Raw genomic sequence first — 16,309 nt, forward strand, 5'->3', positions numbered from 1 at the left:
TGGGGGGGGGCACTGACCTGGAGAAGAAGGATGGGGGGGGGACACTGACCTGGAGAAGAAGGATGTGGGGGGGCACTGACCTGGAGAAGAAGGATATGGGGGGACACTGACCTGGAGAAGAAGGATGTGGGGGGGGGGGACACTGACCTGGAGAAGAAGGATGTGGGGGGGGGCACTGACCTGGAGAAGAAGGATGGGGGGGGCACTGACCTGGAGAAAAAGGATGGGGGGTGATTTTGGTCTCTTTAGTCACACAATAAGATTACTCCAACCTGGTGCACATGTGAGTGACCTGAGCTTTTCTAGAAGTCCTTCAACGTTCAAGGAATCCCATTGTATCCGTCACATACCTGGTCAGAGGCCGAAGTGAGTAGAGAATAAATCACCAGTGATAGTAAGACTAGGTTCACACTGGGGCAACTTGTCAGGCAACTTAGCCGACCTGACAAGTCGCGTCCCGTTCTGTACAATGGAACCGTTCTAATAGAAGCAACTCAAGTCGCTCCGACTTACAAAAAGGTTCCAGTACTACTTTGGGGGCGACTTGAGGTGACTTGCATTGACTTCTATACAGAAGTCGTTTTGACAAGTCGCCGCTGCTGTCGCGCTGCAAGTCGTGCCGCCTCAGTGTGAACCTCTGGGCTCCTATCTTATACAATGTATCCCCAGTGATAGTAAAGTGTCTTTACGGGGCCCGTATCTTATACAATGTATCCCCAGTGATAGTAAAGTGTCTTCACGGGGCCCATATCTTATACAATGTATCCCCAGTGATAGTAAAGTGTCTTCACGGGGCCCATATCTTATACAATGTATCACCAGTGATAGTAAAGTGTCTTTACGGGGCCCATATCTTATACAATGTATCACCAGTGATAACAAAGTGTCTTCACGGGGCCCATATCTTTTACAATGTATTGAATTGGTCTTTACAAAGAGGAACCTTCTCTCTGCTTCTGTTAGGACTCCGGAATTCCATTCTGAGGTGGGTCTTGTCTCCATTGTTGGGGAATGAAATGGGGAGTGGCCCCAAGTCTGAGGCTCTTTATGGAGAAGGGAGATTTCATGGAGAAGGGGGTTTAATGAAGAATTTGTTAATTAATATCTGATGCTGGTTAATGAATGGAAAATTCTGGTTCCAGATGTTCCATTCCCTCTGTTGTTGTTTAGTCTTTCTCCGGATTTGTTCTTCTTAGTATATATTTGGAACGTTTATAGGTGGCTTCCCACACACTTTGGAAGTCCCCATTTTTTTCCACACTTGAAAACGTACCAAAAATAACTTTATTCACAACAACTTTCTTCCATTATTGGACACTTTGATGTGTGACCTGAGATGTACGTCGTCTACGAATCGGGACCATTCCTTCCCCTCAGATACGGGCTTTTCATTGTTTTCTCTTTATTTGTGTATTATGTAGGTGAGATGGTCACTCAGGCTCAGCTTTCGGATGACCAGAGATTGACAAAGGAACCCAACACATCACTGATTTTACATCTACATTCAGTCTACTGACTGAGGAGACGATCACCTCTTTCCTCTACTAAGCAAAACATTCAGAATAAAATAGAAATAAAGGCAAATCCTTTGTGCATAGATATATAAACTTGTTTTTCTTTTTTTTAAGTTATCACATGACCTCTGTTCTCAGTTGCACAAGAAACTTAGGAGAGGAGGGGGAAGAGAACAAGCAGTACACTGATCTTCCCAGTGAATGGCTCTGTGGGCGGGGTAACAGCACAAGTCTGATCATTGGAAGCCTGGCAGGCAGTGCAGGGGGGGCATGTCAGCACAAGCCTGACAATTGGAGGCCAGGCAGGCTGTGCAGGGGGGCGTGTCAGCACAAGTCTGACAATTGGAGGCCAGGCAGGCTGTGCAGGGGGGCGTGTCAGCACAAGCCTGACAATTGGAGGCCAGGCAGGCTGTGCAGGGGGGCGTGTCAGCACAAGTCTGACAATTGGAGGCCAGGCAGGCTGTGCAGGGGGGCGTGTCAGCACAATTCTGACAATTTGATGCCAGGCAGGCTGTGCAGGGGGGCGTGTCAACACAAGCCTGACAATTGGAGGCCAGGCAGGCTGTGCAGGTGGGCGTGTCAGCACAAGTCTGACAATTTGAGGCCAGGCAGGCTGTGCAGGGGGGGTCAGCACAAGTCTGACTATTGGAGGACAGACATGGTGTGTAGGGGGGGCGTGTCAGCACAAGTCTGACAATTGGAGGACAGGCAGGCTGTGCAGGGAGGCATGTCAGCACAAGTCTGATTATTGGAGGCCAGGCTGGCTGTGCGGGGGGGGGGGGGCGTGTCAGCACAAGTCTGATTATTGGAGGTCAGGCAGGCTGTGCGGGGGAGGCGTGTCAGCACAAGTCTGATTATTGGAGGCCAGGCAGGCTGTGCAGGGGGGGCGTGTCAGCACAAGTCTGATTATTGGAGGACAGGTAGGCTGTGCGGGGGGGGGGCGTGTCAGCACAAGTCTGATTATTGGAGGACAGGCAGGCTGTGCAGGGATGGCGTGTCAGCACAAGTCTGATTATTGGAGGACAGGCAGGCTGTGCAGGGAGGCGTGTCAGCACAAGTCTGATTATTGGAGGACAGGCAGGCTGTGCGGGGGGGGGCGTGTCAGCACAAGTCTGATTATGATTATTGGAGGACAGGCAGGCTGTGCAGGGAGGCGTGTCAGCATAAGTCTGATTATTAGAGGCCAGGCAGGCTGTGCAGGGGGGGGGGGGGGGGTTGTCAGCACAAGTCTGACCACTGGTAATATCCAGGTTTGGAATGGCATTTGGTGCACACAAAGTGGATTTCTGTGCTGTTGAGGAATAGATTAGGCGATGAACATGACATTTTCACCTTGTATAGTCAGAGAAGGGAAATCTCATTCTGGATGCATCCCAACACACTGAGACGAGTCGCCTTCAATGCAGATGTGTTGTCTCAGGGTGTGGGGGGTGCATTGAGAATGAATAGCACCACAATGCAGTAGGGTCACTGGACAGGAGTAGTATGCAGCACCTGCTTCTCTCAGAGCCTAATCACACAGGCTCAGGACGGGGTCACTGTATAGAAGTCATTTTCGGTGGACTCTCCATCACTTCCTGTGAGGTCACCAGGGCAACAACTACATGAAACTTTCCTGAAGAGGAACAGAGAAAAAAAACCCATCCCCACTGCGTCCATCGATAAAAGATATTATGTCCGGAGTTCCCCTTCATATACTATCATTCACCATCAGGACTTATTCATGGGACACACAGTGATACATTGTAATATTTATTGATGTCTGTATACAGGACAGAATTATATATATTATTAATTCTCTACTTTATTAAAGTTACCCCTCCCCCCCTTACTCCGCAGTCAGCAGAGCCGTAACACAAAGCAGGCTGAGCCACAGAGCTGACACTCTAACAGAATGATCTCCGGTTATTGGTGTTTCCTATAATGTGCCCTAGTGATTTATTGATCATGTTGTGAAAATATAATACTTAGGTACACGCCCCCTTCCTGTCTAGCTAATTTGCATAATGCGTCACTACCACTACAATGACTGATGAACGTGCGACAGACAGACGCCTCCGATGAGCCCGGCCTATCATCCGGCCAGAAGACCTCCTCTCCCGGGAATACAGTCAGAGAACAGCGCCGGCCTCCCATCTGTAGAGGACAGAAATGTGACAAATCCATCAATAATCCCCCCCTGGTGGGGAAAGGGTTAATGCATAAAGCTGAGCGCATAGTCATGTCATGTGACCACTCTGAGCCAATGTAATGAGTGCTGGCCTTGTACTGGTGTCATGTGACTATGATAAGCCAGTGTAGTGAGTGCTGGCAGTGTACTGGTGTCATGTGACTATGGTGAGCCAATGTAGTGAGTGTTGGCAGTGCACTGGTGTCATGTGACTATGGTGAGCCAATGTAGTGAGTGTTGGCAGTGCACTGGTGTCATGTGACTATGGTGAGCCAATGTAGTGAGTGTTGGCAGTGTAGTGATGTCATGTGACTATGATAAGCCAATGCAGTGAGTGCTGGCAGTGCACTGGTGTCATGTGACCAACCTGAGCCAATGTAGTGAGTACTGGCAGTGTAGTGATGTCATGTGACTATGATAAGCCAATGCAGTGAGTGCTGGCAGTGTACTGGTGTCATGTGACTATGGTGAGCCAATGTAGTGAGTGCTGGCAGTGCAGTGATGTCATGTGACTATGATAAGCTAATGTAGTGAGTGCCGGCAGTGTACTGGTGTCATGTGACTATGGTGAGCCAATGTAGTGAGTGTTGGCAGTGTAGTGATGTCATGTGACTATGATAAGCCAATGCAGTGAGTGCTGGCAGTGCACTGGTGTCATGTGACCAACCTGAGCCAATGTAGTGAGTGCTGGCAGTGTAGTGATGTCATGTGACTATGATTAGCCAATGTAGTGAGTGCTGGCAGTGCACTGGTGTCATGTGACTATGGTGAGCCAATGTAGTGAGTGCCGGCAGTGCATTGGTGTCATGTGACTATGGTGAGCCAATGTCGGAATGTGGCAGTTGAATGAGGTCATGTGATCCTTCTTACCGGCAGATCAGTCCTCCTCGCTGGAGCTGGAATCATCCACAATGGACCCAAGAGGAGATCTACAGCCAATATGGCGGCAGCGGACTTCCATCCTGCTCCTGATTGGCTGCAATCTGCTGTGCTGTGGAGGACGCCTGACCCTGGAGATCTGAGGAGAGGGGGAACTGGTCATCACCGGGACACGGGGCACATACAGTATTTCAAATTAACCAACACCCAATCAGAGCAACCCGGGGACCATTCCAGAAAGAAGAATGGAGCCAAGCCTTCTTCTGAGGTCAGATACATTGGTGGAGTTCACCTTCAAACAACCCCCAGCAGACTGAGGAGGGCTTGGACTGTCCTCCATCTTAGAGGTCTCTCACATGTTTCAGTCTTTGGAGCTTTGCTGGGCAGTACAAGTCATAAAGTAATGGCTGGTCTCCTGGGACAGGTGACACCCCAAGCCCTGTGAAAACAACAATAAGGATGAGTCATTCCCTCACCTCTTCACTGGAGCTGGAAGATTCGAATCTCCAATCGGGGTTCTCATAGGGCGCCCCCCGCTGGGCCTGCCACACCCTCTGTCTGCCCGTTACTGGGACCTTCATGACCCTCCCGACCTTGGTGGTGGTGGTGGGGGAGGTGTTGGTGGTGCCGCTCTGCCGGGAGAAAAAGAAATCAAACTCATTGATGGTGGAAAGATGTGGATTCATTTACAGAGCTGCAGAGAACAACAACAAATGCTAACCATGTGCTTGTCTCAGTTATAACTCAATGTGGACAGGCCGGTCCACCTCCCCTGGTTATGGAGGTGCAGGAGAGGGACCCTGACCCACAAAATATTCAAATCTCAATTGAACTTTCAGTTTAGAAAAGCTAAATACGATCTCACCCTTCCTTATATTTAGAAGGCTTTGCCTTGTTCTCTGTAAGTGAGCAGCGGTCTCTCTGCAGAAGTCCGACACCCCCCCCTGCTGAGTCAGAGCCACAGCTCTCCAGTCAGTAGGGAGAAGGAGCTTTGCTGATTGGAGGGCTCTATCTCTAACTCAGCAGAGGGGTGTGGTTGACCTCTACAGAGAGGCCACTGCTTCCACACAGGGAGCAAGGCTCCTCCTCTGCCGTATGCTGGCAGGGCACAGGTTTTTATACTCAGGCTGTGGCTGCTTTAAAAAAGAAAACTCACGGTAAGATTTTGCACGCATTTTGATGCACCTGGAATGGATTTATCTGATTTCAACTGAAAGTCCAATTCAGATTATTGGCTTGTTCCACAGACATTTGCCTTTGCCTCTTCAGAGACTTGCGTTGGATCACTTTTCAGAGGGCGTTAGAGCAGAGGCCGCTGTCTACTGAAAGGAAATAATTTTTTCGACAGCAAAGTGGGGATTTTGTATGTAAATACCGCACCACAACAGCAAGCCAAGCGTTTGATTCAAGGTTGGGGCGCGGCCCTATTCACCTGCATTGGTTGCATTCAGTGGCGGCACTGCCTGCTGAAAATCTTGAGGGCATCATTTTTGACAAATCCACTAAGCAAAGCATTGCGACCTGTGGTGTATTTTGGTTTTGTTCTGCCCTAGGCAAGACTAAAATTGGGCACCTCCCACCATCTACATTTTCCCACCCCTTCCAGTTTAAGATCCACCCCTCCATCTGTAAATGCCACCCCTTCCTCTTTAAGCTCCACCTCTTTCTATTAGAGCACCACCGCTTCAGAGGTGGGGGGGTGAGAGAGAGGGTAAAAGAGTAAAAGAGAGAGAGGGGGTGAGAGAGAGGGGGGTGAAAGAGAGAGTGGGGTGTAATAGAGAGAGAGGGGGTGAGAGAGAGGGGTAAAAGAGAGAGATGGGGTAAGAGAGAGAGGGGTGAATGAGAGAGAAGGGGGTGAGGGGGGTGAAAGAGAGAGGGGGTGAGAGAGAGAGGGGGGGTGAAAGAGAGAGCGGGTGAAAGAGAGAAGGGGGTGAGAGAGGGAGGGGGTGAGAGAGATAGGGGGGTAGGAGAGAGAGGGGAGGGAAGAGGTGGGGAAGAGAGAGTTGAGTTGAGAGAGCAGGTTGAACAAGGGAGAAGGGAGAGAGCGAGAGAGAGAGGGGGGTGAGAGAGAAAGAGAGAGAGGGGGGGTGAGAGAGAGGGGATGAGAGAGTAATGGGAGTTGAGAGAGAGGCATGAACAAGAGAGAAGGGGGTAATAGAGAGGGTGGTGAGAGAGAGAGCGGGTGAGAGAGAGGGAGGGGGTGAGTGAGAGAGGGGAGGGAAGAGATGGGGAGAGAGAGGGAGTGAAAGAGAGAGGGGGTGAGAGAGAGAGCGGGTGAGAGAGAGGGTGGTGAGGGGAAGATTGTCATGGTTATGCAGTGATCTTCCTGTGTTTGTTTACCTTCCCCCATGTCTTCAGACTAAGAGGTCAGCCACTGCCACCTGGTGGTTTTTATAACCTCTCCTCTAAGCATGGCTCCACCCCAGGCCCTATCAGGGAGCCCTATATTAACCTGTGCACTGCAGGCCTCAGTGCTGATCAACCATTGTGTAGTCTTTGTGTGTTAGCTTCCGCTTGCCTGCCGTGTGCTCTGCTACTGGTTTCCGTTACCGACTTTGGCGTGTCTTGACTATCCCTGTTTGCCTGTGATCCTGACCTTTTGGCGTGTACCCGACTATTCTTGTCTGCTTGTGGCCCCGACCTTGGCTTTGTCCCTCATCCCTATCCTCCTGTTGCCTACTGTGGGTGTGAGCAGGGGGACCCTGGGGGTCGCGACCTGGAGCCAGTTGCAGCCAAATCCATCCTCACCACTAGAGGCTCTGGTGAACACCTGCTGGCTCTTAGACTCCGCGCCCCAGGGAATCTCACGCTCTATCCCCAGTGGGATCTGCCCCCCGTCTGCAGCAGTCAGCCGTAGGGTCCACAACCTTGCGGTGCACTCCGGATCCCTACGGTGTGCACCTGTCACCTCGCCTCAAGGTGACCTGACAGAGATTGGGTAAGAGAGAGAAGGGGTGAGAGAGAGGGGGTGAGAGAGAGAAGGGGTGAGAGAGAGAATAGGTGAGAGAGAGAGGGTGTTGAGAGAGAGAGGGGTGAGATAGAAGATGGTGAGAAAGAGAGAGGGGGTGAGAGAGAGGGGTGAACGAGAGAGAAGGAGGTGAATGAGATAAGGGGTGAAAAAGAGAGGGGGTGAGAGAGAGAGGGGGTGAAAGAGAGAGGTGGTGAAACAGAGAGGGGGTGAAAGAGAGAAGGGGGTGAGAGAGGGAGGTGGATGAGAGAGGGGGTAGGAGAGAGAGGGAGGGGGTGAGAGGGAGGGGGTGAGAGAGGGGGTAGGAGAGAGAGGGGAGCGAAGAGGTGGGGGAGAGAGAGGTGAGTTGAGAGAGAGGGTTGAACAAGGGAGAAGGGAGAGAGAGAGAGGGGCTGAGAGAGAGAGAGAGAGAGAGAGAGAGGAGGGTGAGAGAGAGGGGATGAGAGAGTGAGGGGAGTTGAGAGAGAGGCATGAACAAGAGAGAAGGGGGTAAGAGAGAGATGGTGTGAAAGAGAGAGGGTAGTGAGAGAGAGAGCGGGTGAGAGAGGGGAAGGGGGTGAGTGAGAGAGGGAGGGAAGAGATGGGGAGAGAGAGGGGGTGAAAGACAGAGGGTGGTGAGAGGGAGATGGGGTGAGAGAGAGAGAAGGGGTGAGAGAAAGGGGGGGAGAGAGAGAAGAGGTGAGAGAGAGAAGGAGTGAGAGAGAGAGGGTGTTGAGAGAAAGAGGGGTGAGAGAGAGAGGATGGTGAGAGAGAGAGAGGATGGTAAGAGAGAGGGGGTGAGAGAGAGGGGAGGGAAGAGATGAGGGAAGAGATGGGGGGGAGAGAGAGGGGGTGAGAGAGAGGGGAGGGAAGAGATGAGGGAAGAGATGGGGGGGAGAGAGAGGGGGTGAGAGAGAGAGAGGTGGTGAAAGAGGGAGGGGGTGAGAGAGGGTGGTGAGAGAGAGGGGGTGAGAGAGGGTGGTGAGAGAGAAGGGGTCAGAGAGAGAGGTAGTGAAAGAGAGAAGGGGTGAGAGAGAGAGGGTGGTGAGAGAGAGAAGGTGGTGAGAGAGAGAAGGGGGTGAGAGAGAGAAGGGGGTGAGAGAGAGAAGGGGGTGAGGGAGAGGGAGGGGTGAGAGAGAGAGGGGATGAGAGAGGGAGAGGGTGAATGAGAGAGGATGGTGAGAGAAAGGGGGTGAGAGAGAGGGAGGGGTGAGAGAGGGGAGGGAAGAGATGGAGAGAGAGGGGGGTTGAGAGAGAGGTGGTGAAAGAGAGAGGGGGTGAGAGAGAGAGGGTGGTGAGAGAGGGAGGGTGGTGAGAGAGGGAGGGTGGTGAGAGGGAGGGGATGAGAGAGAGAGGGGGTGAAAGAGAGAGGGTAGTGAGAGAGGGGGTAAGAGAGAGAGGGGAGGGAAGATGTGGAGGAGAGAGAGGGGGTTGAGAGAGGGAGGGTGAGAGAGAGGGAGGGTGGTGAGAGAGGGAGGGGGTGAGAGAGAGAGGGGGGGTTGAGAGAGAGGTGGTGAAAGAGAGAGGGGGTGAGAGAGAGAGAGGGTGGTGAGAGAGGGAGGGTGGTGAGAGGGAGGGGATGAGAGAGAGAGGGGGTGAAAGAGAGAGGGTAGTGAGAGAGGGGGTAAGAGAGAGAGGGGAGGGAAGATGTGGAGGAGAGAGAGGGGGGTTGAGAGAGGGAGGGGGTGAGAGAGGGAGGGTGGTGAGAGGGGGTGAGAGAGAGAGGTGGGGAAAGAGAGAGGGGGGTGAGAGAGAGAGGTGGTGAGAGAGATGGGGGTGAAAGAGAGGGGGTGGTGAGAGAGGGAGGGGTGAGAGAGAGAGGTGGTGAGAGAGATGGGGGTGAAAGAGAGGGGGTGGTGAGAGAGGGAGGGGTGAGAGAGAGAGGAGGTGAAAGAGAGAGGGAGGGGAGGGAAGAGGTGGAGGAGAGAGAGGGGGTTGAGAGAGAGAGAGGGGCAGTGAGAGAGGGGGTGAGAGAGAGAGGGGAGGGAAGAGGTGGAGGAGAGAGAGGGGGTTGCGAGAGAGGGGGCTCCCCTATCCCCCCATACTACACCAGGAGGTTCTCTTATCCCCACCCCAAAAAAATGACACCGGGCTCCCACCTTCCGGCAGCCCGCCGGCTCCTTTTTACCAGCTGTGTGTAGCGACGCTGCCAAGTGAGCTACTTCAAGGATTGGAGGCTGAAAAAAACGCCCATAGCAAACGTCTTGTTTGCCTCACGGTAGATTTGCCCCTGACTGCGACCACAAACTGTGGCTCAACTGCCCCTCAAGCCGTCCTTGTGAACATGAACAAGGCCTTAAGGTGCTTCCTATCCTGGACCCACCATGACAGTTGTAGTTTGGAGAGGATTCTCGGGGGGTTTCGTGGAGTTTTAATTAATAAATGTATTTTTAAAACAAAATAAAGGTCATTTGGAGTCAGCAAGCAAGGGGGCGCTCTGAACACCAACAGCATAAAGCCAACTATGGAGGAGGACAGAAGAGCTGACACTCTAGGTGATCTGTATATGGCCGCCAGTGACTATTGGTACTCTATATACTAGGCGTATTCTTGTTTAGCACTTTATTGGCCGATATCAATGAAATGAAAATCAATACAGAACCCATAAAACCTTCTCCAGCATGGAGGCCCCGAAATATGAGATCTGCAGATAATTCATAAAGCTCCTTCCCCGGGATAACATCTTCAGGATCTGGATCCAGCATGGAGTCCTCAGACCACATTACACGTCACCCTCCCCATCAGAGGAAGCCGTCCCTATCATGTGGTCACATCAAACCATCCACACTGTGACTGCACATGACCACATGAGAGGGAGGAACATGACCAAAGATGATACATTGACACCAAAGCCACAACCCAACCCTCCGACCACAGGACGGGCAAACCGGGACACAGGGCCGAAGAGCTGCGAACATTGCTCACTGACACTGATTGTATGCAGGAGGCCAACCAGGGCCCCCGAATATGTATATAGGAGAAGCTCCACCAATCACATCTGGGTAAAAAGGGGCTCCCGTATCATCAGAGCAAAAGGCCATCGGAACAGTCTCACAAGAACCTGGGAAATGATTATATGTTTTCACCACAGAGGGGTGTTATTTCATCCCTGTCATGGTGCCCCCTGGTAGATGAAGGGGGCTCACCTAAGGCAAGCAGTGTAAGTACCAGCCAGTCTTTACTAGACCTCCTTATGGTGGAGATGGACCAGAAACCATAGTGGTTTTCTTTGCTACAAACTGGCAGCTTGTGGAGGCCCTCACCAAACCAATGGGTTGGTGGGATAGAAGGGCTACAGTATGGAGAATATTCACAATGACTACAAGAGAGTAGTCAAGTCAAGGCAGAGGTCAAGGCAGGCAGCAGGCAGTGTAGTCAAGAGAGTAGTCAGGTTCAGGCAGAGGCAGAGGGAGGTGGTAGGCAAGAGAGTAGCCAGGTCTAGATCGGGGTCAAGAGATGCAGCAGGTAGATGAGTAGTCAAGTTCAGGCAGTGGTTGAGGCAAGTGACAGGCAAGAGAGTAGTCAGGTCCAGGCAAGGGTCAAGGGATGGAGAAGGTAAGTGAGTAGTTAAGTACAGGCAGAGGTTGAGGCAGGCAACAGACAAGAGAGTAGTCACATGAAGGCAGAGGTTGAGGCAGGCAAAAGTGTAGTCAGGTCCAGGCAGGGGTTGAGGCAGGCGGCAGGCAGAGAGTAGTCAGGTCTATGAAGGAGTTGAGGCAGGCAGCAAACAAGAGAGTAGTAATGTCCAGGCAGGGGTTGAGGCAGACAGCGGGCAAGAGTAGTCAGGCCAATCTGGGTCAGTAACAACCAAGCAACTAGCAAGTAAGCATTTTATCTCTCAGGTAGCTGATGATTAGATTACTGATTAGCAGAACAAGGAGTGACCAGCTGTAGCAGGGGTAGACAGAAGTAGCAGGACAAGGAGTGGCCAGGAGTAGTAGGACCAGGAGTGGCCTGGTGTAGTAGGACCAGGAGTGGGCTGGTGTAGCAGGACAAGGAGTGGCCAGGTGTAGCAGGAAAAGGAGTGGCCTGGTGTAGTAGGACCAGGAGTGGCCTGGTGTAGTAGGACCAGGAGTGGGCTGGTGTAGCAGGACAAGGAGTGGCCAGGTGTAGCAGGACAAGGAGGGGCCAGGTGTAGCAGGACAATAAGTGGCCAGGTGTAGCAGGACAAGGAGTGGCCAGGTGTAGCAGGAAAAGGAGTGGCCTGGTGTAGTAGGACCAGGAGTGGCCTGGTGTAGTAGGACCAGGAGTGGGCTGGTGTAGCAGGACAAGGAGTGGCCAGGTGTAGCAGGAAAAGGAGTGGCCTGGTGTAGTAGGACCAGGAGTGGCCTGGTGTAGTAGGACCAGGAGTGGGCTGGTGTAGCAGGACAAGGAGTGGCCAGGTGTAGCAGGACAAGGAGGGGCCAGGTGTAGCAGGACAATAAGTGGCCAGGTGTAGCAGGACAAGGAGTGGCCAGGTGTAGCAGGACAAGGAGTGGCCGGGTGTAGCAGGACAATGAGTGGCCAGATGTAGCAGGACAATGAGTGGTCGGGTGTGGCAGGACAAGGAGTGGCCAGGTGTAGTAGGACCAGTAGTGGCCTGGTGTAGCAGGACAAGGAGTGTCCAGGTGTAGCAGGACAAGGAGTGGCCAGGTGTAGCAGAACAAGGAGTGGCCAGTTGTAGCAGGACAATGAGTGGTCGGGTGTGGCAGGACAAGGAGTGGCCAGGTGTAGCAGGACAAGAAGTGGCCAGGTGTAGCAGGGCAATGAGTGGCCAGGTGTAGCAGGACAAGGAGTGGCCAGGTGTAGCAGGACAAGGAGTGGCCGGGTGTAGCAGGACAATGAGTGGCCAGGTGTAGCAGGACAATGAGTGGCCAGGTGTAGCAGGACAATGAGTGGCCAGGTGTAGCAGGGCAAGGAGTGGTCAGGTGGAATTGGAGAGTTCAGGTGCAGAGTGGAGATTCGGACCAGATCTGTGAAGATATTGGGCACAGGAACACACAGGTGCAGGAAGTAGAAATGTAGTCAGGAGGAGGAACAGAAGTCAGCAACAGTAGGGAATCACCAATTCAGAAAGTAGGAGTGAAGTCAGAGGGTGGAGATCAGAAGAGCAGCAGAGGTACCAAGACAGCAGGCAGAGGGGGGAATCAGGAAACAAGCCAAGGTCAGGAGTGGGAGACGCCCATACATTGGAGGCAGGAGGTGAGCCAGGTCACACAGAAGATAGCAGAACCTGGGTCAGGTCACGAGTCACAAGAGCTGACGATCACTCAACAACTCTCCTAGGTTGTGACGGACTTTTCAAACAGGGTGATTGGTGCCAATGCCAGGTCATAGGTGCGGATGTGTGGGCATCTGTAAACCCGAATCTGGAGCACCGCCTGCAATATGAGCATATGCAGATCTTGGCCATGCGCCCAACCTTCCTGACCAAGGGGAAAGGCTTAGCTGCAGAGAGGCATTAGCTCTGGCAGCAACCGCCAGCTGCTGATAAGTGTGGCAGATTACAACTCACAATACTGAACATCTCTCATCAATCTGCACTTGGATTTCCTCCTCACACTACAGGGTAACAGACTCTGTCCTCTCCGAGCCCTGATGAAGGGAGCTTGGCCCCTGAAACGTGTCGGCCTGCTGCGGTGCCACACTTCAGTCTCGCCTATTCCTTCTTGATTTCCTCAGTACCCCCCGATGGCAGCTCTGTCTCCTCCATCATGACAATGTGTTAGATCTCCACATTCTGACATTCTCCCGGTTTAGAGTGTAAGCTCCTTTGAGCAGGAATGTATTTCCTTATTGTACCTCGTCATCAATCTACATGTTTTGTAATTATCACACCAGAATTAATTTGAATATCCCGGGGTTATCAAATTTGCCCCCCGGGTCTCAGCCCCCACCCAGGTCTCACCGTAGTCACTGCCATCGCTCCATTGTTGGGCGTCACGCTGTCCTCGCAGCAGCCCAGACACCGGTCGTTCACAGAGTTCGGTTCTGTTCCAATCACAGCTAAACCATCGGGGCGAAGAACGAGCAGACCGACCCGGTTCGATGGCTGCGGGGTGGAGGTCATTTTACTCTGAGGAGAGAAAAGAGATATGTTGGCATGATGTTCACACAGATAGAGGTGCACCAACCATTCTCATAGAATATACTGTGATTACTAGTTCAGCCTCTAGGTGGCAGCATTTACTCTTTGTATAATCGAATGTTCTTTCTAATAGAAGTACACGGCGGTGATGTCAGTTCCTGTTTCAGACGTTTCCAATAAAACAAGAAGGGCTCAGTCATGTGCCCAGCAAATCCTGAGCCATATCTAAGGTGGCTTTCCAACAAAAAGGATCAACCTTCAACCCGCCACCCAAACATGAGGCATGTCCAGTATATGGAGATCTATGAATTCCCCAAATAAGAAACGCATCGCTCACTGATGGTGCTGTTTTGTCCCCCTCTGGTATGTGTACATCATCTGCTGATGGTACACTGAGGGTTGGAACCCTCTGCTGTCCTTGGTGACACCATGGAATCTGCCCCTGGTATGGGTATATAACCTGCTGCTGGTGTGCTGAGGGTTGGGATCCTGTGCTGTCCCCAGTGATACCATGGTATCTGCCCCAGTATGGGTATATCACCCTCTACTGGTACACTGAGGACTGGGACCCTGTGCTGTCCCCAGTGACACTGTAGTATTTGCCCCTGGTATGGATACCTCACCTCTACAGGTGTACTGAGGACTGAGACCGTGTGCCGTTCCTGGTAACACTATAGTATCTGCCCCTGGTATGGGTATATCACCCTCTGCTGGTACACAGAGGACTGGGACCCTGTGCTGTCCCCGGTGACACTATAGTATCTGCCCCTGGTATGGGTATATCACCCTCTACTGGTACACTGAGGACTGGGACCCTGTGCTGTCCCCGTAGTATCTGCCCTTGATATGGGTATATTACTCTCTACTGGTACACTGACGACTGGGACCCTGTGCTGTCCCCGGTGACACCGTAGTATCTGCCCCTGGTATGGGTATATCACCCTCTGCTGGTACACTGAGGACTGGGACCCTGTGCTGTTCCCGTATTATCTGCCCCTGGTATAGGTATATTACCCTCTGCTGGTACACTGACGACTGGGACCCTGTGCTGTTCCCGGTGACACTATAGTATCTGCCCCTGGTATAGGTATATCACCCTCTACTGGTACACCGAGGACTGGGACCCTATGCTGTCCCCGTATTATCTGCCCCTGGTATAGGTATATTACCCTCTGCTGGTACACCAAGGACTGGGACCCTGTGCTGTCCCCGTAGTATCTGCCCCTGGTATGGGTATATCAACCTCTACTGGTACATGGAGGACTGGGACCCTGTGCTGTCCCCGTATTGTCTGCCCCTGGTATGGGTATATCACCCTCTACTGGTACACGGAGGACTGGGACCCTGTGCTGTCTCTGTAGTATCTGCCCCTGGTATGGGTATATTACCCTCTGCTGGTACACTGAGGACTGGGACCCTGTGCTGTCCCCAGTGACCCCGTAGTATCTGCCCCTGGTATTGGTAACTTGTAAATGGATATATTCCATGTCCCCCCCCCCCCCACATGGGCAATTTACCCCAAATGGTGCTCTCTCTCCGCAGCAGCCGAGGCATCGATACTCCACTCCGGTCACCGCTTCCCCCGGGGGAGGGGAAACCACTTCTACTTCTCCAGCAACCTGAGCAAAACACAGAAATAAGATGACGCGGTGACACCATTCCGGGGTATTAGGGACCCCCTATAGTAAATCTTATATTCTGGGATCTGTAGGGGGAAATTATAATATTCAGTATATGAATTCCTTGATGGATTCCTTATTTCCTGTCCTCACTCAGGGTGACAACATTGCTGTGTGATTTCACTGTGTTGTCACCCTGTTACAGGAAGTGGGAAGTAACAGAACTGCTGGCAGGATCAACAAATGAAGGATGAACAAATTACCGGGGGATATGTAGTCCTGGAGGGGTTCATGTCATACCCCCCCTCCCCCCCGTAAATCAGAGTTCATATTGTCATGACCAAACTATTGGGGTGTCGCCCCAATTTTCACCACTAGATGGCGCTCTTACCAGGAAGGCCAGGGATCGGTGTCCGGGATTATAGGACCAGATTGTCTTCTTCCGCCCCCGCTGAGTCACAAGACCCCGCCTCCTCATGGGGTCCGCAGGGGCGGAGCTCCGCACCTACAGGACATGAACAGAGAGAATGTGAAGAGACATAAACCTGAGGAGAGGAGATATAAGAGGAAGATCATCTCTGTATGAGGACAATGAGGAGCAAATAAAGGTTCAAATGCCACCACGGCAAGCAGGGGGCGCTCTGTACCCCACTTCATACACACAGAAAACAGGGGGCACTCCATACCCCACTTCATACACACAACAAACAGGGGGTGCGCCATACCCCACTTCATACACACAACAAACAGGGGGTGCGCCATACCCCACTTCATACACACAGCAAGCAGGGGGCGCTCTGTACCCCACTTCATACACACAGAAAACAGGGGGCACTCTGTACCCCACTTCATACACACGGCAAGTAGGGGACGCTCCATACCCCACTTCATACACCCAGAAAACAGGGGACACTCCAAACCCCACTTCATACACACAGAAAACAGGGGACGCTCTGTACCCCACTTCATACACCCAGAAAACAGGGGACACTCCAAACCCCACTTCATACACACAGCAAACAGGGGGCGCACTGTACCCCACTTCATACACACAGAAAACAGGGGATGCTCCAAACCCCACTTCATACACACAGCAAACAGGGGGCGCACTGT

At 52.3% G+C, this 16,309-nt stretch overlaps 1 protein-coding gene across 2 annotated transcripts in view; it reads right to left on the reverse strand.

Moving 5' to 3' along the window:
* Positions 1 to 3,253: 3,253 nt before the first annotated feature.
* Positions 3,254 to 16,309, reverse strand: part of LOC143997818 (uncharacterized) — a 34,944-nt gene continuing 21,888 nt past the window's right edge. For both annotated transcript variants that reach the window (XM_077493636.1, XM_077493637.1), the window contains exons 4-9: positions 15,588 to 15,701; positions 15,095 to 15,196; positions 13,398 to 13,565; positions 5,040 to 5,195; positions 4,555 to 4,702; positions 3,254 to 3,650 (exon numbers count right to left, since the gene is read on the reverse strand). In XM_077493636.1, the coding sequence (XP_077349762.1) occupies positions 4,562 to 4,702; positions 5,040 to 5,195; positions 13,398 to 13,565; positions 15,095 to 15,196; positions 15,588 to 15,701 (681 nt within the window). In that variant the 3' untranslated portion in view covers positions 3,254 to 3,650; positions 4,555 to 4,561. The remainder of the gene's footprint in view (positions 3,651 to 4,554; positions 4,703 to 5,039; positions 5,196 to 13,397; positions 13,566 to 15,094; positions 15,197 to 15,587; positions 15,702 to 16,309) is intronic.

Source organism: Lithobates pipiens, unplaced genomic scaffold (assembly GCF_037356315.1).
Source record: "Lithobates pipiens isolate NorthernLeopardFrog02 unplaced genomic scaffold, aLitPip1_a1.2 Scaffold_19, whole genome shotgun sequence".
In the NCBI taxonomy this organism is placed as follows: domain Eukaryota; kingdom Metazoa; phylum Chordata; class Amphibia; order Anura; family Ranidae; genus Lithobates; species Lithobates pipiens.